Source organism: Sinocyclocheilus grahami, unplaced genomic scaffold (assembly GCF_001515645.1).
Source record: "Sinocyclocheilus grahami isolate Dianchi unplaced genomic scaffold, SAMN03320097.WGS_v1.1 scaffold1.1, whole genome shotgun sequence".
NCBI lineage: Eukaryota > Metazoa > Chordata > Actinopteri > Cypriniformes > Cyprinidae > Sinocyclocheilus > Sinocyclocheilus grahami.
The window spans coordinates 573,095-597,945 of record NW_015505180.1 but is presented as its reverse complement, the minus strand read 5'-3'; the positions used below and the strand labels follow the sequence as shown (position 1 = coordinate 597,945).

The 24,851-nt window shown below is 35.6% G+C and overlaps 1 protein-coding gene across 2 annotated transcripts in view; it reads left to right on the top strand.

Moving 5' to 3' along the window:
- The window catches only part of LOC107592010 (ankyrin repeat and BTB/POZ domain-containing protein BTBD11-A), a 104,036-nt gene extending 79,837 nt beyond the window's left edge, over window positions 1-24,199 (top strand). The window contains exons 3-10 of one of the 2 annotated variants that reach the window (XM_016281713.1): window positions 9,550-9,757; window positions 13,523-13,675; window positions 14,583-14,748; window positions 16,307-16,396; window positions 18,135-18,236; window positions 18,918-19,011; window positions 21,977-22,112; window positions 23,608-24,199. In XM_016281713.1, coding sequence (XP_016137199.1) covers window positions 9,550-9,757; window positions 13,523-13,675; window positions 14,583-14,748; window positions 16,307-16,396; window positions 18,135-18,236; window positions 18,918-19,011; window positions 21,977-22,112; window positions 23,608-23,836 — 1,178 coding nt within the window. In that variant the 3' untranslated portion in view covers window positions 23,837-24,199. The remainder of the gene's footprint in view (window positions 1-9,549; window positions 9,758-13,522; window positions 13,676-14,582; window positions 14,749-16,306; window positions 16,397-18,134; window positions 18,237-18,917; window positions 19,012-21,976; window positions 22,113-23,607) is intronic. The other variant, XM_016282415.1, reaches the window with a different exon arrangement.
- The last annotated feature ends 652 nt before the right edge of the window (window positions 24,200-24,851 follow it).

Below are 24,851 nucleotides of genomic sequence, written 5' to 3'. Positions count from 1 at the left end.
AAAACAATCTTGTCTAAATCAGGAGAGAAATATGCATGGATCAAGCACTGATTTCTCCAAATCTGTTCAGATGAAAAAGTAAGCTCATCTACCTCTCTGATGACCTGAGGGTGAGTAAATTTACAGCAAATTTTTATTTTTGGATGAACTATTCCTTTAAGAAATTTTGCTTTACATCACTTGCTCACCAATGGGCGCTGTCAAAATGAAAGTCCAACCAGCTAATGAAAACATCACAATAATCTACAAGTAATCCACACAATTCCAGTCCATCAAATAATGTCGTGTGAAGCAAAAAGCTGCATGTTTGTAATAAAAATAATAGCTTCTCTATCCAAAAAACAATCTTGTCTAAATCAGGAGAGAAATATGCACGGCTCAAGCACTGATTTCTCCAAATCTGTTCAGATGAAAAAGTAAGCTCATCTACCTCTCTGATGACCTGAGGGTGAGTAAATTTACAGCAAATTTTCATTTTTGGATGAACTATTCCTTTAAAGACATAGTTCACCCAAAAATTATTTCCAAATCCATATGACTTTCTTTTTACTGTGGAACACAAAATAAAATATTTTGTATTTTTTAATGTTTAAGCAAATCCTCATGAATTTTGCACACTTCCAGAACCATTATGTAAAAGGACTATAACATCATTTTAGCATTTAAGAACAGTGTGTACAAGAAGGACTCCCCTGAGCGCCTCAGAGGTTTGTTGTATAAACTTTGCTAATAAGCATCCTCAGACCCAGGCCATCTTAATTCTTCAGTCTTATTTCCCAGCACTCAAGAGCACTACTGAATGCACATGTCTTGCATGTCACCTCCAGAGATCAGTTTTATGAGACGAGTTGTCTTATATCTGAACATATATCTCAACATATTCCATCATAAAATAAAATTATTTCCAAATCCATATGACTTTCTTTTTACTGTGGAACACAAAATAAAATATTTTGTATTTTTTAATGTTTAAGCAAATCCTCATGAATTTTGCACACTTCCAGAACCATTATGTAAAAGGACTATAACATCATTTTAGCATTTAAGAACAGTGTGTACAAGAAGGACTCCCCTGAGCGCCTCAGAGGTTTGTTGTATAAACTTTGCTAATAAGCATCCTCAGACCCAGGTCATCTTAATTCTTCAGTCTTATTTCCCAGCACTCAAGAGCACTACTGAATGCACATGTCTTGCATGTCACCTCCAGAGATCAGTTTTATGAGACGAGTTGTCTTATATCTGAACATATATCTCAACATATTCCATCATAAAATCATATTTGGGGGCATAAAGGTAAGCCAGCCTGCCACTCACTAATCCTACTCTGGCTCCTTGGAAACCACTGCAAAGGTTTCCCTATAGGAGAGGTTCCATCATATATGCATAAAACATGAGAAAAGCTTAGAAAGCAACACCCCTGGCAGCTGGAATCAGGGGTTAGGGTTGCTTTAGGATAAATAGAAGGACTCCCCTGAGCGCCTCAGAGGTTTGTTGTATAAACTTTGCTAATAAGCATCCTCAGACCCAGGCCATCTTAATTCTTCAGTCTTATTTCCCAGCACTCAAGAGCACTACTGAATGCACATGTCTTGCATGTCACCTCCAGAGATCAGTTTTATGAGACGAGTTGTCTTATATCTGAACATATATCTCAACATATTCCATCATAAAATCATATTTGGGGGCATAAAGGTAAGCCAGCCTGCCACTCACTAATCCTACTCTGGCTCCTTGGAAACCACTGCAAAGGTTTCCCTATAGGAGAGGTTCCATCATATATGCATAAAACATGAGAAAAGCAACACCCCTGGCAGCTGGAATCAGGGTTTAGGGTTGCTTTAGGATAAATAAATTAACTTGAATCCCAAGTTCAGTGTTATACTTTGTGGTTACTGTGATTTGCATGCCTGTGGTAATATATGTGATTAATTAAGGATTATACAACAGTTCGTTCCGGTCCTCAAATTTAATATACAGTGCATCTGGGATTTTTACTGTTTGTATCACTCAGTTTGTCTGTGTTTGCGCCTTCCAGACAGTCTGTCAGTCTGTGTATGTCAGCAGCCATATCACCCTGCAGCCCAAGACTGGTTGCCCAAGGAAGCTAAGCAGGGTTGAGCCTGGTCAGTACCTGGATGGGAGACCTCCTGGGAAAACTAGGTTGCTGCTAGAAGAGGTGTTAGTGAGGCCAGCAGGGGTTGCTCACCCTGTGGTCTGTGTGGGTCATAACGCCCCAGTATAGTGACGAGGACACTATACTGACAAAAAGTACCGTCTTTCGGATGAGATGTTAAACCGAGGTCCTGACTCTCTGTGGTCATTAAAAATCCCAGGATGTCCCTTGAAAAAGAGTAGGGGTGTAACCTGGCCAAATTCGCCCATTGGCCTCTGACCATCATGGCCTTCTAACCATCCCCATATCTTCCCCACTCTGTCTCCTCTCCACCAATGAGCTGGTGTGTGGTTGGCGTTCTGGCGCAATATGGCTGCCGTTACTTCATCCAGGTGGATGCTGCACACTGATGGTGGTTGAGGAGATTCCCTCCTTCTATGTAAAGCGATTTGAGTGCCCAGAAAAGTGCTATATAAATGTAAGGGATTTTTCTGTGACTCTTTCTGCAAGTTACATTGATTTGCCAGCAGGTGGCGACAGGTGACTATTTATTAGTGAGTCAGTGACTTATCCACTCAACTGATTCCTTCAAGAGTGCCGATTAATTCAGGAATGGAAACAAATGTAACCCTGGACCACAAAACGAGTCTTAAGTCGCTTGGGTATATTTTTATACCCAATATATATTTATTTATAGCAATAGCCAAAAAAAAATTTGTATGGGTCAAAGTTATCGATTTTCCTTTTATGCCAAAAATCATTAGGATATCAAGTAAAGATCATGTTCCATGAAGATATTTTGTAAATTTCCTACCATAAATATATCAAAACTTAATTTTTGATTAGTAATATGCATTGCTAAGAACTTCATTTGGACAACTTTAAAGGCGATTTTCTCAATATTTCGAGTTTTTTGCACCCTCAGATTCCAGATTTTCAAATAGTTGTATCTCGGCCAAATATTGTCTTATCCTAACAAACCATACATCGATGGAAAGCTATTTATTCAGCTTTCAGAAGATGTATAAATCTCAATTTAAAAAAATTTACCCTTGTGACTGGTTTTGTGGTCCAGGGTCACAAATGACCATCTTTATATATGAGTCATTTAATCATTCACTTAAACGATTCATTCAAAAGTGCAATTTTATTCAGGCACAAAACAAGTGCCTGTCTTTATAAATTAGTCATTGAACCGCTTACTTAAACAATCAGTTGAAAAATGCTGATTAATTCAGGAACAGAACAAGTCAGTGTCATGAATGAATCAAATGCTGACTCCTTCAGGAACGAAACAAGTGACTTCATGGATGAGTCGCTGAATCATTCACCTAAACAATTCCTTATCAACACGCAATGGTTCTATTGTAACTTTGTTCTGAAATACTTTCATTAGTGGAGCAAAACTACACAAAGTAACTGGCAATATTGTTTAAACTGTAATTTATTCAATATAAAAATAGTTTTTATTGAATTGTTGTACAAAAGCAATAACTGTAAACTCGCGGTTACAGTGTGACTGCACAGATAAACAGAATGACACAAACAGTTTGTCAAATCAAATTACAAGGCTAGAACTGTTTTATTACTGGCATTAGTATATAGTATCTGCACTAAGAGGGTGTAGTTATGGCTTCCCAGAGGTGGTTATTTGTAATGGATGTCATGTTGTAAGTGTACCCATAGATAAGACACTCTGTGCTTCTGGCCTCTCTCTGGGTGATGGATATTGTGAGTTGCCATTGTTAATGGCGTCAGGTCCTCAGCTAGATGAATCATGGCCCACAGTGATAGTTTGCCTTTATAATTCCGGTCCACACAGCCACATAAGGTGGATGAGGCAATCATCATTCTCTGGAGGATTCAGTATGACGGCCTCCAGAGAGCATATGTAGACATGAGAATGCCTCCGCTTTCTTCCCTCTTCTGACACCCTCCAAACTACACCAGCCGCCAAAGAGCAATTAAGACTAGAGAAGGCCATGTAGAGGATCTATCATTTAGGCTGCCTGTTTCTCTGTAGCGAGAGAAGATGGGAGTAAAGGGGAATTTGTGGATCTATTATTGGAGCAATTTCAAAGTTGAATCACACCCGAAAGGCTTAGGTTGAAAAAATGGGAGCCTCTGTTGTATCGTGGTAAAGAGAATGTACCTTCTACGAGTATGAGGTGTCTAACTAACCTGGAAATGTGGGCCAACTTTGCCATTTATCAGCAGATGTTTTGGAGCCTGTGGTGTGTCGATTATAATAGTGTAAACTAGATTTTTACATTTTACGAAGACATTTTGAGTGGTGTTTGCCTGTGCAAAATGACAGTGTTGTGGACAGTTGCCAAGGTATTGCTAGCTTGCCAAAGATTTTTGTTTTCATTTAGTATTAGTTTTCACTCTATCATTGTTAGTTTTAATTTTTTTAGCGTTTTATAATTTTTGATTTTATTTTAGTTTGTTCTTTTGCTGCCAGTGTAGTGTTCAATAATATTGTGCTTAAAATATTTGTAAAAATGCAATTATTACAAATTATTAATTAATTAATAAATGTAAAAGTTCATGTTTAAAGTTTATTTTATTTATGTATTTCACTTCTTTTTTTATTTCAGAATATAAAAAATGTTTTCATTTAGTTTTCATTTTAGTTTTTGTTAACCATAATTCCAGAAGAGAAGATTTGTAACATTTATATGTTTAATGGAGGCAAGTTATAAAAAATAAATAATAAATAAACTTTTTTTTGTTAACCATAATTACACATATTCTGATGTATATAGACTGAATATGAGAGAGAGAGAGATGATTTTCACATTTGCATGTCGTCTCTTTGAAGCTTCAGGTTGTGGTCCATCATTATTAAATTGCATCCTACTTAAGATTCAAATCATTGAAGGTCACTTTCAATAATGGTTTCTGATGCTTTCTTGTCCATAGTGAAAGATAATGTGTTTAAGTTAACATGAAATGACATTTGCAACCTATTTCGCAACCAAAATGTGGCCCACTTCCATGTTAAAACAGGATGTTTACGGCTGGTGACTTCAGCCAAAACTGAAAGTTGCACATATTGCACAGATTGCAGAAAAGGTGGTAGAACATCTTCAGTTTGCTCTCGTTTACCTTCAAAGATTCCCTCTTTCAATATTATGCAAAACTATACAGCAAGAAATTAAAAAGTAGAGTTTTATGCCTCAATATTGCACTTGGCAAAGTGGATGGGCTCGCGGGGCATCTCTGCAGCATCATATTCGACGGGGGCGTGATCCGTTCCTCATAATTACACCTCCTACTCCAGCATCTGCTGAAGGGAGGAAAGAGAGGGAGTTCCTCCGAGTCATTCTTCGTGATTAATGCAGGTGTGCCTGAGAGGCCTTTTGGGAACGACCGGAGAATAATTACCACAAAGTATAAAGACATGAGAATGCCTCCGCTTTCTTCCCTCTTCTGACACCCTCCAAACTACACCAGCCGCCAAAGAGCAATTAAGACTAGAGAAGGCCATGTAGAGGATCTATCATTTAGGCTGCCTGTTTCTCTGTAGCAAGAGAAGATGGGAGTAAAGGGGAATTTGTGGATCTATTATTGGAGCAATTTCAAAGTTGAATCACACCCGAAAGGCTTAGGTTGAAAAAATGGGAGCCTCTGTTGTATCGTAGTAAAGAGAATTTAGCAATTATTACAAATTATTAATTAATTAATAAATGTAAAAGTTCATGTTTAAAGTTTATTTTATTTATGTATTTCACTTCTTTTTTTTATTTCAGAATATAAAAAATGTTTTCATTTAGTTTTCATTTTAGTTTTTGTTAACCATAATTCCACTCATTTTAACATATATAGTCTGTATATGAGAGAGAAGATTTGTATGTTTAATGGAGGCAAGTTATAAAAAAATAAATAATAAATAAACTTTTTTTTGTTAACCATAATTACACATATTCTAATGTATATAGACTGAATATGAGAGAGAGAGAGATGATTTTCACATTTGCATGTTTATTGAAGACATGTTATAAAATGTAAAAATATATATTCTTTATCAAATTATTCTGTGTATATATGTTTTAGTTAGTTATATGTTAGATATAGTTTCATTTTATTAAATCTCTTATATTCACAACGAATTGTCTCTGTTTACTGTTCACAGTTCCAAGTCAATGAATGTTTGAACCTTTGCTACATTTGGCTAAGAATTACTGCTAGCACTGCACAAAGAAGGACAGTTTATTGTTCCGTGGCCAGAAAATAAATATTCCTTGAATTGATAAATGATTATATTGTCTGCTCGGTGGACGGACAGATCAAATAATTGTAATATTGATTCTGCTACAGTTAATTCGAAGATATAATCTAAATATTTATTATGAATCATAACCATTTATGATTCGTCATAAATATTCCCCTTTTTAGAGCTAATAAATAATAATAAACGTTACATTGAAGACATGTTATAAAATGTAAAAATATATATTCTTTATCAAATCCTAAAATTAATTTGTTGCCAATTTTATTTTAATTAATTTTGGAGTTATTAAAATGTGTTTTAGTTTACTTTTCAGTTTTTCCAATTACATTTTTTTTTCATTCATTTAGTTTTCATTTAGTTTTCATTTTAGTATTTGCTAACCACAGTTACACTAATTCTAACATATAAACAATGGATGGTATACAAGAGACAAGATACTTAGAGAACTGAATCCTTGTGATGTCTTTTTCTTCTCTATCATGTTGTTCAGTGCAGCTCTGATGATTAGATTTAATAATGATAGAAATGACACCAGCTCCAGAGCCACTGGTCAACTTAGTATTGTGACAGAGCAGTCATATTTTCTGCTGATGCCGTATGTTGTCTTCTGCAAAAAGGTCACCAGCTGTAAAGCTCAGCAGTGGTGAGTATGAGTGCTATGCAGCTGTGCTCCTCCCATACCCGTGAGCTCCAGAGGTGATTCACAGGTCACATTTCAGCTGAGCCAAACCAATTGAGGAGCAAGGGCCAATGGGGTCCAATATTTTTTATTATTTAATTTAACAAAACTAACAACTAACGTTATTTTCCATAAACATTTTGATAGTTACCTTTTATTAGGTCAACACAATGACGCGTAGTAGTCAACTTGTGCAACTCCAAGTCAGTGACATTTCACCTTAAAGCAGCAAAAGCTAAAATAGTAACTGGTTCAGGCAAAATGTACAATGTTAACAGTAACTCCCAGGGTGGACAGTGGTCACACTGGAATCAAATCTTTTCGCATTCTTGTTGAGAGAGTTGTTCCTTTTTTTGCATGGATCGGTGCTGAATAACAACAGCAGCTCGGATAGTCGCTGCCACTTCTCTCAAGCCTCACACACACACTCTGGTACAATCAAGCGAAGGCTAGCTTCAGATGAATGGCGCTTGGCAGAGCTTAAAAGACGTGTTTCAGACCATCTGGACAGGTGAAGAAATGTCTGCTTCTGTTCATGAGCAGTCGAACATGCCAGTCTTCTGATGATGGGTTTTAAGCACTTTTTCATACAAGGCTTGAGAGAGATTTTATATTAATTTGCATCTTACTCTCAAATAGAGCACTTTAAGAGTACAATAGTGTTACTCATAGAAAATAACTAATTACATTCTATTGTTCCTTTTTTTAAGGGAAAGTGAAGCATTACATTTTAAGATTGTGACCCTGTCTTCCTTAGTGGAAGAGTTTTATGTGGCAGGATATTTGTACACTGGAAGGGTTATTTATTTATTTAGATGTAAATTAAAAAATAGCTCTCATTTTATGTATTTGGTTAGATGTAAATGAAAAAATGGCTCTATTTTGTTTATTTATGCAAAAAAGTAAGGGTAAGTTGAAAATGAAATGCCTGAAAATAAATGCCTGGTTAGCATGAAAAATTACAATACCCATCATCTACAGTATATATATACTACACCTCAAATATACTTCTATATATGTGTGTGTGTGTGTGTGTGTGTGTGTTTATATAATGTGTGTGTACTGTGTATATTTATATGTATATATAAATACACAAACATATATGTATATATTTAAGAAATATTTACATGTGTGTATATATATATATATATATACTGTATATATAAGGGCTGTCAACATTAGCACATGCCATTAATTCAAAAATCCTTAGTGTATTAAAATAATTTAATGCAATTAATGCAAAATTACTGAAGCACAATTTATTTTTCTAAGTTTTCAGTCCAATGATCCAGTAAGAGAATGCATTCAAATCAGTCCAAAACCGCGCTAATGTAAAGAAAACCGGGCTGATTACATCAGAGATGGCAGAGAATACACTATGAATTACATATACACATACTATACACTATGAATTCAGAATATTTTTTTGAACGTGTTAAGATAAATTGTATATGATATGATAAGTGTGACTAATCGTGATTAATCACACAAGAGGGTGTGATTAATCAGATTTAAAATTTAAATCTTTTGACAACCCATACACACACATATGCAAATTTAACATAAATAGGTACAATACTTTACTCATTGCTTGAAGAAAGTCTGATTATGTAAGACATGTTAACCCCGAACTCTGCTTTCAAACATTTAAATTCTTTAAAAAAAAATTAAAAAAGCTCTTAGTGGCTATTAAAAACCTATGCCTGATTGCCTTCTTTAAACCAGCTGTCCCCTATAAAATTTGAATGAGGAGTGTACTTGGAAAGAGAGTAGATTTTCTCTTGATAAGGCTTTCGTTTGGATTATTCACAAGGCCATTATAGAGTAGCACCATCAGTGTAGCTGTGTGTGTAAGGAGGGGGGGGTGTGTGTGTGTGTGTGTGTGTGTGCTTAAGAGAGAGCAAAATGGATTGTTTGTGTTTGTCTGATGGCGAGTGATATTCATCAGCTGCTGCCTTAGTGATTCATCCAATAAAATTAAGAAAACAGCACACACAGACACAAGTTAAGGTTTAAAACAAAGTGTACAGACTTCCTTTTGCGCACATTCTCAGTAATTGCAGTGTGTTTGGATGTTGTTGTTTCTAACTGCTTGAAATATCTCAAAGAACCAATTAAATTTTCCTTTGTTTTGCCAAGAAGGCTCTGGGATTCATCCAAGCTAATAATTTTATCTCTAAAGTTAATAATTAGTGTATATATGTCAACATATAATAGGTCTCACCGACTAATATCTTAACACATTCCATGTTTCTGTCTAACAGGTGCATTTTTTTGTTTTTAATTAGTGATTTCCTTTGAAAAGTGTGTGTGAGACCCGAAGTCTCTTCCACTGGATTAGTGCCTTTTCAAGCACTTTTAGTCACTTTAAACTTCACGAGTGTCTGTTATATAGTTTAGATGTGCTGAATTCAGAGAAGAACTGCATATTTTCAGGTTCTTTTGTTCTTGTTGAAAAGTTTCATTTCCATAAGATACATTCTCATACATTCAACCGCATGTCTTTACTGCCCCCTGTAGGTGACCTGGTGTCTCGTGCCATGCATCACCTTCAGCCACTGCACATCATGAACCCCAGCAATGGAACGCCTGTACACCAGAACCGCACTGGCACCATGCACTGGGAACCGGAAGCCCTCTACACGCTCTGCTACTTCATGCACTGTCCTCAGATGGAGTGGGAAAATCCTAATGTTGAACCCTCGAAGATCACCCTGCACACTGAGAGGTAAGAGCATGCTGTGTATTAGAAGCATGAAAGTTGCTACTGTATGTCACGGTAATGCAGTGCAAGAAGGCATATAGGGTTCATGCAGATACATAAATCTAATATTTAATTTGTGGTGTTTGCTAATGCAGCCATCACTAGTATTACTAGCAATATCCAAACTGATTATTTGGCTGTTATTTTGATCATAACCATGCGCTGCTTGACCATTCAGCTTTGTAAATATGTAATGCATATTTTTAATTTTCAGTTGTTGTTGTTTTTTTTGTAAAAAACCTATTTACTCAAAATTCAAAAATAATTGAAAATCATATATAATACAAATAAAAATATAATAAATATATTTTTAATAAATAATTTATATTTTTAAATAATTTAATTCACTCATTTGTATTTTGTTATTTTTTTTAACATATTTTCTCAAAATTCACAAAAAATTAAAAATATCAAATATGCATTACACATACATTTTTGTTTTATTTTTTTATTTGATATTTAAAATTATATATGTTATAAACTTAAATTATATATAATATAAATAATAAATATGATTAAAAAAAATATTATATATATATATATATATATATATGTATGTGTGTGTGTGTGTGTGTGTGTGTGTGTGTGTATTTAAGTCATTAGCCACCCCTCTTATCTAAATATCAGTATTGGCCAGTGAAAACAGTATATTGGTCACTAATTATTACTAGCTCTAAGAAATATCTGCTTCAGTGCATCCTGAAAAATACATTACTTTAAGTCTTTTCAACTGGCAGATGATAAAACAGCTGAAAAATCCATGAAATAAAAATGCTTAAGCAGGGACCTGTGCCTTATCTAGGCACACCTAGAATAAAACAAACACATAGCAACAAGAAACAACCACTTAAAACACCTTGGCAATGCTATACAGCTTCCAGTAACCCGGTACATGATGGTGGCGACATTTTCGTCAAATGACATTTAGTGCACTCTTGCTTTGTGCAATACGTCCTTTTTCTGTATATCAATTTATGTCCAAGAGTTTTTCAATCACCATGGGGTTACTTAAGACCGCATTTACACTATAAGGGCACAGGGATGCCAAGGAGGACGTGATTTTGACGTAATCTTTAATTCCCTTATGCAGTGTTGTAGCACAATGAAGATACAGTAGAACTATTAACTCCGGTTGGAGGAGAGTGTTAATGGATTGTTACGGAGTTATGTTCAGTATCCGCTCCACATCGATAAATCCATCAGGACATCTCGTCCCAGACAGTCCCACATCACTCAGATGTGATAAAAAGCCCCCTATCCAAGGACCCTGTGGGACGCCCATGCAATGCTCGACAGAATAGGTGCATCAGCGAGCTGCCACCTTCCCCAGGGACAGACAGTCTGTTCTATTATATTCATTTCTTTATGGCCTCTCACAGAAGAATGAGAGAGTAGAGGAAGAAAGAGAGAGAGTGAAAGATGAGAAAATGACAGAAAAAAAATCAAATAGATGGTAGGTGAGGATAGAATAAAAATGAGTGGGGGTGGGGTGGTAATGAATAGAGATGGAGAAAGAAAACAAGAGATCAGAGTGAAGGAGCGTCTGGAGAGGTTCAGGGTTGTGGCTTTAGATTTCAGACTTGAGTCGAGTGGACTTTTGTGGATGTGCTGAGTGACATTTCATCAACCTTTTAACTTTCCTACTGCAGAGGGAAAATACACCAGGGGCACGTGAACGCTCATATTCACACTGCATAATGCATCATTTCCAACATAAAATACACTGAAAGATCTAGGTAACTTATTTCTTAGAAGCAATTTTTCTAGATCTAAAAGACAGTTAATTAATTCTAGGAAGAACTGTTCTCAAATTTACAGTTTGGCAATATTTGCCACCTTTTAATTTATTCATTTATTGTTTTAATTTATTGTTTGTGTATGGGCATGGATATGTATTGTGATAAAAATATCTTATTTGACACTAGTACATTTTATACATATTAAATGATAAAATAATTAGAATAAATTATAATATGTAATAAATTGTATTCGATATCATAAATGTAATATAAATAGAAATCTATCAGGGTTTCCGCGGGTCCTTAAAAAGTCTTAAATTTAGTTATATCAAATTTAAGGCCATAAAAAGTCTTAAATGGTACAAGAAACGACTTAATTATGATTTCAAGAGGTCTTAAATTTGGGGGCGGAAAGACAATAATTGTAAAATGGCTGAATGTGACAATTAAACTTCAAAAGGGTATGATTTTCATATGATATTCATTCATGTGGAGTGTCTGCTGAGATGTTTTTATTGTATTTCTCCTTAGTTCAGAGTACCCTGAAAGGCAAATTATTTCCATAAATCAGTGGAATTTATCTTAGCAAAATGTTTATGAAAACCTTGACATTTTTCAGGAGATCTCTTGCAAGTGGAGACCCTTTTTATAGGGCAACTCCCTTCCTCTGGTCAATACAAAGTTGTCGAAATCTGTAGATAAAAAAAACAGTCTCCATTCTTCAGTTAGATGTGGCTTAAATTTAAAACACCAGACTGGAATGAGAACCACGTCCTTTTCCTCTAAACATTTCTTCGAAGGGAGGGGAGCGGAGAAGCACATTATTCAGACAGAAGAGAAACAGAGAAGGGTTTGCGGTTTGTTTTGGCGGAGCTCGGATTCCTGGCAGGCTTTCTTGCGGTGGGTAGGTGTCCGGGGAGGAAGAGTGTGGATTGTGCAAAGCTAGCTGTTAGACGCAGGTCACTGGAAGCACAATTAGAAGATGATAGAGGGTTCAAGATGAAGCTTGATGGTTTTGTTCCCTTGAATAGGTTTTGGAAAGGCATTTTTCTAGGGTCAAATGCCTCCTGCTTTTTATTTACGTCCAAGTGTGTGTGCACAGACAACTAATTTGGAAATTATGATAACATGGTTTGTCCAACACACTGCATGCTTTTTAACACAGAGGGGTGTTTGCAACAAGTTTGACACAAAGACAAGTGTAGGCGGACACAACTGTGTATGTTTCTCATATTGTCATATTATTTAGCTGTTGGCATTATTAGCATATTGATCCACAACAACCTGGCAATACTCTAAACTCGGTTAAACTGCAGTGCAATAATGTTGGATATGCTGCTCGGAAATGCTGGAAGCAAAATATTCAACATACAAAGAGTTTCATGGTCATAATCATCATGACTCACTGCAGTTGAGTCAACTTCCACATATTCCTCAACCTTTTCCCTGTAAAGAATAGTTTTGAATCTTACATATGTAAAACTGGCAGTTGGCACAATGGAAAAAGTGTAATAGAAGCACATTTGCAGCTGTTTAATGATATTTTTGCCTTCAAATTCATCTGTTGTAATGAGAGTTTTTTCTTGGTAATGAGCAGCTCGAGTCTCCAGCTTTCTTTTTCTGACTGAAAACTTGTCAGGATGGCAACAGGTCTTTTATATTCCGCCACTCTAATTAGATGCAGCTCAGCACTGGTAATTAGTAGCAACTGTAATCCCACCAGAGAGCTTATGATTACTTCTCTAAAGTATCCTGAAGCTGCACGCAAACAGATGTGTCCATTCAAAATGGAAATCGCAAAGGTGATTAGAAGAAAACATACGTTAACAAACAAAGGTTTGGACGCAATGGACTGAATTTGTTTCTTATGATCTTAAAAACTTTGATCTGAAGGCTTAGTGCTTAAATGCTAGAAATTATGAAAAATTATTAAATGTTTTGGGTAAACTGCGTCTCTAATGTCAAATATATCTCTCTTGCGTCTTTGCAGGCCGTTCCTGGTGTTGCCTCCGCTGATGGAGTGGATCCGGGTGGCCGTGGCGCACACAGAACACCGCCGAAGCTTCTCTGTGGACAGCGACGATGTACGACAGGCAGCCCGACTGCTGTTACCTGGGGTGGACTGTGAGCCGCGGCAGCTAAAGTATGTTTGGGATGCAACGTCACTTCCATTCATGCACAAATACACAGTCGGCATGCACACTATGCATGTAGAATGCCTTAATGAACAATTAATCATTCACTGAAGGACAGTACAAACACACAACATGTACTCATACTGCATCCCTTATGAATTAAGTATCCTTAACTTCCTGTGTGGCTTTAGTTTCAAGTGACAGGCTCTGAAGTGCTATGTAAATGGCTTTTAACATGGTCATACAGTAGTTATTTTCAGGAGCACGCTATTAACTTCACAGATACAGGATATCTTGGCAAACAAACAACGTTTCATGTCAGGGTTTCTTTTTCCATGGCAACAATAAATTGAAGGGAAATCTAGCCATATTATTTATTTAGCTATTTATTTATTTATTTAGAGCCTGGTAGTAGTTTCCGTTAAAGAAATTATATTGTTTATGAATTAAATTAAAGATCAAAAATAATATATTATTATAATATATAAATCATTTTATAATATAAAATGTTATTTATTTATAATATTTTTATGTTTTTTATATATAAATAATATATATTGTATTTTTACTCTTTTATTATATATACAATATGTATTATATATTATATACAGTATTATATACAACAAAGATTTCAGGTAATTATTAATATACTTTTATAATACATGTATATGTTATTCACATGTAAGTTTATGTAATATAAACAATTTTCATATTTATATTTAATATTTATAAATACATGTAATATGTGTTATATATATTGTATACTGTTGTAAATGTTTATAATTAAATTAAATTAAATTAACAACAAATAAATCAATAAAAAAAAATGAAAACAAATGAAAGCCATAGTCACTGAGTAGTATTTCTTGTTTGGAGGTGTGTAACTGGGGTCTGGACTATCCTTTTATTGAACAGAGCAGACGACTGCTTCTCTGCCACACGGAAACTGGACGCTGCATCCACAGAAGCAAAATTCCTGCAGGACCTGGGGTTCCGGATGCTCAACTGCGGACGAACTGACCTGGTCAAGCAAGCAGTCAACATGCTCGGGCCAGATGGCATTAACAGTATGAGTGAACAGGTGGGCACTGATATATTTACACACACATATAATCCCACATTTGTGTGAAATTCAGGCCTGACTTTACTAGATTATAGATTTTTCTCTTTTTTATCTCTGATTGCTAAAAATTTGCTGTTCTTCAAACTGGCAGTTTGATAAAAGATCCTACAGTTTCTTTTCAATTCTGTTGGCACAGCACCTTTTGTTCATACAGTAACACTTGATGATATGGTGGCCATGTTAATCATTTTAAATTGAATAGAATTAATTACAACACCAACAACCTAATAACAGAGTGTGATTATGAGCAGCTCCACAAAATATTTGTCATGAAATAATCACACATCCATTAGTATTAGTCAGCACTTGCACTGTAATTACTCCCTGATGTAAATACCAATGTAAACTGTGACTTTTCTCACATCTGCCTTCCATTGTTTCCTTCTTCGTCAGACTCAAACCATTAAATATTTGAGCATCAATGACATTTCTGCAGCATGTCATTGTAGAAGAAAAATGCCCTAGTAGGTTTCTTATTATATATGTGCAAAAAGATGACCCACATAGTCATTTAGATGCTAAGAAAATAAATAAGTTGCATGACCTTTAAATAAGGAAAAATGTTGCTGATCTGTGTAGGAAGCATCAATTGTGATAGCAGTCATGACACTCAGTATTATGAATCAAATGTCATCTGTATCCAGCGCTGGGTTTATGTTACTGTCACAGTCTGTCTTGAACACAGCAGCCAGTTTATGCAAAGAATGACGGCGACATGCCGATGCTGACAAAATGGATTAAACTAACATGAAAAATTGAAGCGTCACAGAGGCAAAACTAGACAAATGCGGGGAATGTGATGACAAAGATAATTGTTGGAGTCCAGCTGGGAATCATTGAGAGTAACTCCATCTTACTCTGGAAGAGTTGCTCCAAAATCACGCTGGCAAATATGGTACTCGTTATTTCAAGAAGAGCCTTGAGGGAAAATACGTCTCAACTGACAAATGAATCTCCTTCTTCATTGCATGCTCTTGAGTTAGTAATACAATTAAGTGTTTATAGTGAGTTTTTAGGCACAGCATGAAGCAGGGTGAGTAAACCCCTTTCGTTGTGGTAAAGTCACTGTAACGTAGAGGATCAAGAGACTTGTTACTTTATTAAACAGTATATAAATATCATTTATTAACACAACATGACTCTGAAAAGGTATTAATGGTTTATGTTGTCCAAAGACTTTAAATGCTCAAAGACTGTGTTTAAAAACATAGCTAATTGCTGACTTTGTGCCTTCATGCACTGATGCTTATGTTTGTGTTTCACTAAAGCAGCTGTAGATTTGATGGTCTATAGAATGCATTGTTTTCTGTTTAAAGTGTATTAATTGAGGATCATCCATAAAGATTAGTGTTCCGCTCAGTTCATTTAAATGGGCATTTTAGGGTCTCATGAAAAGGTTATTTTCAGACTTTGCTTAACTAGTGCCGCAGTAGCTTGTGCTGTAGGCTCTACCGCAATGGGCTCATGCTATGACACGTGTACTGTAGGTGTTCAGCGTTTTTTGTTTGTTGTTTAGGGTATGACCCCTCTTATGTACGCGTGCGTCCGTGGGGACGAGGCCATGGTGCAAATGCTGCTGGACGCTGGAGCAGATATCAACAGTGAGGTCAGTATTTATTGGTGGACAATTCTAAAGTGTCTTGTAGCGTGTTTTTGCTCTCTATTAAGCGAACCTGTCTCTATAAAAATAACAAACTAAACTCTCTGTCCTCTTCCCGATGCTGTTTGCATGAGCTTGTGAATTAAAAAGTGGTTGTATGTGCATGTAGATGTCTACTTAGGCTCTCATGGATCTCATGAATATTTAATGAGATTACAAGCAAATGAGATGTGCTGTTTTTGTCCTATTTTTAATGCTATTTATATAAAAAGGTGGGAAAATGCAATGATTGCCTAAAGTAGATACACTGATTGTGAAGCACTGAGGTTGAAAGCATGAAACATGAAAATAAAATTGGATTCAATTGGCTACCTTGCATAAAACAACAGTTACTCAGTCATGCTAATATAAAAGTCCTTCATTTATTTTAAAGCAACATGTTTCATGTATTTGCCTTAGGGATGAATCTCCTGAAACCGATCAAGAATGTGTCCAGGTCTTATTTCGCCATACAGAGTTATATGTTGCATAAAGAAAATGAAGCCTGTTTTTGTATCATTACATTTTCTGCATTGTGACATTATTTTCATGGCAATTAAACGTGTTTTCTTATTATTACCATAATATGGATGAGAATTCTCAGTATTCTCAATGTTGATTGTAATTACTGTAAATTAGTTTATTCTTAACTGTATTACAGTAATTGTTCTTAAAAAAAAATATTAAAATCAGCGTTTGTTAAAGGCACTGTAACAAATACTACCACAATGAATACTTTAAATTGATTATTTCCTGGTTTTAAAATAGCCTTCATTCTACTTATGCAAAATGTAATAAATTTGGGGGATTCTTGACTTTCTTGACCGTTTTTCATGAAATTCACTTTTTTGTATATGTTATGATGTGATCTTGTGCTCTGTTACCTTTTGTCGTCTTTTTCATTTGACCCTTAGAAGACAAATCGCTGACTTGAGCACAAAGCACCAAATGCATACACAGTGATATGCATTTGTAAAGAATTTGCATTTGTACATTTGTAGAGAAGGTAATACATTACCTTCTTTTACAAATTGCATTAAGCTCAAGAAGAGTATCAGCAAGTGGGCAGATGTGCTGTTATTTGCATAAAGTTTCCTTGTGCAAACAATTGTTTGACTTTAACCCCATCTGAACAATTGGTTCCAAGAGGTCATGTTTGCCTAGATATGAACAGATGCCTGCATAATTTATCCCCTGATTACAGGAGAGCTCAGTTTTGCATGCAGTACAGCTGTAAGCGTTAATGCCAGACAAGCCTTCTTTTTGGTGCTTTGTACACGAGTCACTTCTCACTTACACCTCTAGCGTTTGAACTCGCTGCCAGTTATTCTTCCTGCAGTCTTTGCATTATCGCTATGAAAACCATGAACTAGATCCTAAACCGTGGTCAGGATTTTAAGTAAAGCGAGGAGGGCGTGTAGGAGTTGTCCAAAGGAGAGGTAACGCAAGTAAACTCCAGATTAATGTGGGCTGGATGGAAAGAAGGGGTTTGGAGAACAAAACGAGCACTAGCTCTTTCTTCTTCTCTTTGCTTGAATTAACAAAACAATCAGACGGCGGAAGAACTTTCCAACTTTCCGCTCACTCATTCACTCATTCCTTCCCCCTTTTCTCGCACTCCTGCAATTCCGCAATTGGAGCTCAGTGTGCTGGTATATAATGGCTGAATTTTTGTCTCCCTGAACTTCACCTATATGATTCCCAGGTGCCCAGCTCACTACACAAGCACCCCTCAATTTATCCTGACACCAGGCAGGGGACTCCACTCACATTCGCCGTGTTACACGGACACGTCCCTGTCGTGCAGGTAGTGGCGCAGTCAATGCCTTCCACCTTTGCACTTTCCTCAGTTATTATTATGATGCCACCATCATAATAATAATGGCACAAAGAAACAGTTTGATGTTAGATGTGGGCTGGATGGTGCTGCCCTGGTTCAGAGGAACTTGAATGGGCGTAGATTGGTATCATGAATAGGAAGAATGAGGAATGCTTTGAAGATAGAGGCCAGTTTATTGACTGTGCACTCTATTTTTTACCCCAAAAGTGGAATAAAGTCTTAGACAATAAATACTAGAAGTGTTGAATCTGATGACCTACTAAGGCCCACTTATTTAGCTCTTCCAGGAAAATGGAAAGGCAAGGTGATATTTCTTGGGATGCTTAATCTCCCACAAGCACACATCCACCACAGTTGGAGATATTATCAAAATCCTTCTCTTTGTTGCTTTCTGTAGGAATAATCCCATTTTCCTTTTTAAACCAGACAAACAGACCAAAATCGTCCACTTAAAGCATCAAGAGTGAAAGAAATTATGACCAGATTACCATAAAGATGTTTGCTAGTTGGAGGTGGCCTAGGTGATGAAAAGAGCAGGCTAATTTAATGCAATTACAGCATTTATATTTACAGATGTCTTGGTGATATTAAAGTTAAATCCTCTGAAATGTGTTTAATAATGATTGTACTTCTCAATTTATTGAGCAGCTTCTACTGGATGCCCAAACAAACGTGGAGGGAGCGATTCAAGATGGCACAGAGAACTACACAGAGACGCCTCTACAGTTGGCGTCTGCGGCAGGTACCACAAAACACATCATCAACACCGCTCAGTGACCCCAAAATGTATTTTGGACACTGAGGCCACAGAAATGTATGAATTTGATTGATTAAATAGCAAAATGTCAAACCTAGTGGCATCTGCAAACATGGAGCTAAAAAATAAGAAAATTTTTGAGTCAAGGTTATTTTATTGGATGTACTGTATAAAGTTAGTTCCCCTCAAGTTCACACAGTCCAAATACTTTATCTTAATTTTTGACAATATGTCTTGTTTTATCTTTTAAAAACTGTTTTTTAACATTGCTAAGTTTGCTGTTAAAATAAATGCCAGTTGGTTTTTGCTATTTAAGTTTGATATCAAATGCAGTGTTTTTTTGGTTTACATTTTTTCACACTTCATTAATTGTATTCAATTTTATATATATATTACATTTTTATTGATTTATTGACATGAGTATGATTTGCTAAAATAACAGAAACTTTCACGCATTTTTTTTTTACATACATTACACTACAAAATTTACTAAAATAATATTTTTCACGTTATTTATTTATTTTTGACATGACTATGATTTGCTAAAGTAACAGATTTTTATGACACTTTCAGTGCAGTGACGGTACCTTTAGCTGGTACATCTTTGTACCTTATTCACCCCTAAAGGGTGCATAAGTACCTTAAATAGCAAATACAGCTATTTTAGTCCATACAGTGAAAGTCAATGGGGTCCAAAACAATGTTAGACCAAACTCAAAAAACTCAAAAACATTGAGACGTACTTCAAGGTCGAAATTTGTACTGTTTAGGGGTAGATAAGGCACTTTTGAGAGAACAGCCCTAGTGACATATTTACATTATGGAGATTCCATGTGAGTGAAATCTTTGATGACGAAGAGTGAACAAGCTTTTTGTGCATTAGATGAATCTGCATTAGATGGTGTTGTATGATACATCCAGGACCCATTTTTAAATGGTTACATTCTGTTACTTTTGTGCCTCTAATTTTGGCAAAATGGTCCTTGCAGACTGTGAGCTGACAAACGGAAGACATTATACTTTTGAGCCCCAGTCTGGTTCCAGAAATGTAATAGTATTATTCAAAGACTGATGGGGCTACATCGCTCTCAAGAGCCCTTTGCAAACTTGCTAATGAGCCTTAGCGGCAGCTTCTTCTTCTTTTTTTTTTTTTACATCCACAGTGTAAATGTGACAAGTCCACATGGTGGAATGATGTATGGAGGCCAGTGCCAAATGAGATTTCATAATCACGGCTGTGGCAGTCCTATGAATATGAATTGACCTGAGTGATATTCATTTACATTTGCAGAGTGTTTTCCAGCATAATGCTGAAAATTACCTGTCTGCCCCACTTAGTGTACAAACTCTTGAAGACTTGGGTAATGCAGGTTTCAGTCAGCTGGTAATGGACACATTCTTGGTGATAAAAACAGATGGGGTGCACAAAAATTGTATCATCTCCTGCAGCGGAGGAGAATGAAGGAGCACAAGCCAAACCGATTGAGCTGAAATGTCTAGAAACAGGTTTAACCGTATGCCTGTGTTCCCCTGTGACCCAACAGAAATGGCTGTGGATGGGATTGTTTGAGCCTCATTGGATCCAAAACTCATCAGACCTCATTGATTATGCCCCATTTGCTGTATGCTGGCTCAATTACCTCCACTGTTAGCATTCAGGATTTCCTTCTAATGTAGAAACACTTTCCCCTCATTACTCTATGTGGATGTGCAAAGGACAGCCTGCTAATATACATTAGCAAATCAATCTGGGGACGGGTTGCTAGGCGGTCTTACTGATAATGACTTTTTCCTGTAGCTCAACTGGTAAAACACGAACTCGCAACATCAACATCATGGGTTTGACTCTCTGGATTCACATGCTAGTAAAATGTGTACATTCATTTTTATGACCCATTTTAGGTCAAACCATGACAGAAAAGAAATAAAGGACTTTTGCTTTGAAATTTATGCTGTATCTGATTTTGATTGAGGGAATTGTAGCTTAAGGAGCCAATCAGGCTAAAACAACAAACAAAATCCACATTTCAATCCCCTTAATAAACTAAACAAACAAAAAAAAGAAATAAATTATAAAAATCTTTTCAAGCCCTATGTGTTGTAAACCTGGAAAAAAAGGGGTTACATGACTGACTAAAATACAGTAACTGAGAATTTTTCACACTTTCACAATTTATTTAATTATTTGTTATTTTATGGTTATGTTTGACTATAACAATTTTTCTCACTTTTTATCACAATTATTTTTATTAATTTCTTGACATGATTATGATAGACTATAATAACAGATTTTTCACACCTAATTTATTTAGTTATTCTTATTAATTTTGTTTTATTAATTTTTGATTGATTGACATGACTGGTTTGCTAAAATAAGTTGTTGTTTTTGTTGTTTTCTTTTTACAATTTTTACACTATCAACACATAATTTACTAAAATAACAGAATTTATTTATTTATTTATTTTTATTAATTTTGTTTTGTTTATTTTTGATTTATTGACAGGAGATTGTCACACTTTTTAAAAAATGTTCACTATAAACACAGGATTGACAAATAAATATGTTCACACTTTTTATTAAATATTAAATCATTTAATTGTATTAAATCATTTAATTTGATTTATTTTTGATTTATTGACATGATTTGCTAATATAGCACTTTTTTCCACACTTTTTATTAATTTATTACATTTATTACACTATCAAAACTTAATTTCTGATAATTCTTTCCCACTTCACTTATTTATTGACATGATTATGATTGACTAACACATTTTTTCACAATTATTTTTTTTTACACTTTATCAACATATGATTGACTAAAATAACTGACTTTTTATAACTTTTTTACATATGCCACTATGGTAGTAGGCGTCTAATTATTGCAATTGCTTTGAATAAAACCATAAACCAAATAAATTTCATATAAATTGTCTTGCATTTTAACAGGTAACTTTGAGCTGGTAAGTCTGCTTTTGGAAAGAGGAGCAGACCCTTTGATTGGCACCACTTACCGTAATGGCATTTCCTCCGGTCCGCTGGGTGAAATGAACTCATACAGCCTGGCAGCATCACATGGACACAGGTAACGCACACCCAATGACTCAACAGCATATGAAACGTATAAAGTAACAACACGTTCTTCACCAGCACAACAGGGAACCAAACTTTCATTAGTTCATTGACACATTTGTCACCACATATCATTATTACTGTCCTTATACATCATTCTGACTGCAGAAACTCAATCTATCAGATCTGAACCCATGATGTGTTGTTATTGGCACGCATAAAAACTGAGCTGGTGTATTTGGCTGCAAAATCGTGTGTATACTACCATTATACTACCATAATTCCAGCCCCATCACTCTCCATCACTGGTGAACGTATGGATGACTGCGTGCTCATTCATTTACTCTCACCTATGGCCAGCGCTGCATAATGGAAGCTCATTGAAATTCACACTGCAAACATCTGAATGAGAATCCAGTGTGTTCGACGGCCAACTCACTCACCTCTGCAGTATTAAGGCAATCTGTTATAAAGGGCGTCAGAGAGGGACGCGTAGCGAGGTCTGAGCCAGAACTGGATGTCTTTGGCCTAGAGATGTTTGTAGTGGTGCATGCCGCAGTGATTGGTCATTTATGCATATTAGATCAGTTGCAGAGCGCTGGTACTTTTATGAAGGTATATGAGTTTACAGAGACATACAATTCTGAGAAAATGCAGCAAAGCAGAGAAGAAAAACACATTGGAATGCATTGATAAACGGAAGTCATAAACGAAGAAGCGCTCAAGGCATTTCATAGATGTTTCATAGAACTCTTTGTTCTCATCAATCCGCTGATTATAAAAATGATGCAATTAAGTAATTCTCGTGGCTAATAGCTTTGTTTGAAACAGTCCGATTATGAAAGTGTTTTTGCCTTCTAAAAACAATAACCGTCAGAGTCAAACTCTTCTTAAAGAGGTAATTCACACAAAAATGTAAATTGTTATTTACTCATATTATTCTGAATCTCATCCTATTACTACCGTTCAAAAGTTTGGGGTTGGTAAAAAAAAAATTCAAAGTCTCTTATGGTCACCAAGGCTGCATTTATTTAGTCAAACAACAGTAATACTGTGAAATAATATTACAATTTAAAATAACAGTTTTATATTTATTAGATTTTAAAAATGTAATTTATTCCAAAGCTGAATTTTTATTCAAAATTGCACATGATCCTTCAGAAATCATGGTAATAAGCTAATAATTTGGTGATCAAGAAACATTTGTTTTTATTATCAATGGATCAAGAAACATGTGTTATTATTATTAATGCATAAAAAAAGTTGTAATATTATTTTTAATATTAAAAATATTAATATGCGTAATATTTTTCAGGATTTATTTGATGAATAGTAATCATAAACGTCATCTGATGTCATGCAATAGCCAGTGTAAAAAAAATAAAAATAAATCTTAAAAAGTTTCATTTTGTGTTTCATGGAAAAAGTAACAGCAGGTTTGTAAACAACATTAAAAAAATTTGTGAGTGAACTATTCCTTTAATGAGTATAAATACTTGCTCCTGCAGAAATGTGTTCCGGAAGCTTCTGTCCCAGGTGGAAAAGGACAAGGGGGATGTGCTGTCTCTGGAGGAGATCCTAGCCGAGGGCTCTGAGACCGTAGAGAGGAGAGCGCCACAGAACGAAGCCACCCTCCGGACAGGCAAGGCCAAACTAAGGGCCCTCCGCGAGGCCATGTACCACAGTGCCGAGCACGGCCATGTGGACATTACCATAGACATCCGCAGCCTGGGTTAGTAAAAACACTGCACGATTACCACAGACATCAACCGACTGGCTCACTTCTGTCATGCAGCGATTAGTCTCAGCCTCAGACAGCATCTATTGCACATAAAAATGACAAGCACTAGTTGACCAATCTTACCGGCTTATGCAACTTACTGCATAAGTGCACAAATCCCTTTCTTTATCAGTCCATTGTGATTAATATATGACAAATTTTTGAGGCTGAACTAATCACTTGCCAAAGTTTACCAGGTTAGTGCATCAAATCTTTGAAAGACACTCTTTGAAAGATGTTTGAGGCCCTTAATAGTTAGTTAACAAGAAAAGAGTATCTATTGTTTATTTTGCTTTGTTTTCTGTCATGAAATCATTATGCATCATATTTATCTACTAACACTATTTACACTGCCATTCAAAAATTGTGGGTCCAACATTTCAAATTTTGGTTCAAGTTTTTCAACTAATATTTTTATTTTATTTTATTATTTTATTTTATTTCAGCTTTATTCCAAATAACGAAAACTATTTTTAATAGTTTTGTCTACCATTGGTTGAATAAAACAGGTAGTCCCGCACAAACATGTTTGATAGTGGCACAGTATTAAACTTTTTGGCAAAATGTAGTTTGGCAAAATTATATGTGTGTATAATTTACATTAAGCAAATTTTGAAATATTTTCTTCTATCCCAGCTAATGTTTTCAAATATTATTAAAATATTAGCTTGGATAGAAGAAAGTAAATTATACACAAATGTAATTTAATAGATTTAATTTGTACCTTATTTACTGATTGAGGCTTTAGTCTTAGCAATGTGTGCTTCTGTCTCTCTGATGTTACAGCATAGTTTCATAGTCATATTACCATTTCAGTTATTTTGCAGCACTTCAGAATTGAATGTCCCTCGTAAGTCTCTGCATTATTGTTATCACTGCGTGTCAGTCCCTGACTCCAAGCAAACAGGCAATCAATGTCAGTAACACCAGTTCCAGCTTTCTCTGTACTTAACATCATAAATCCTCTAATTA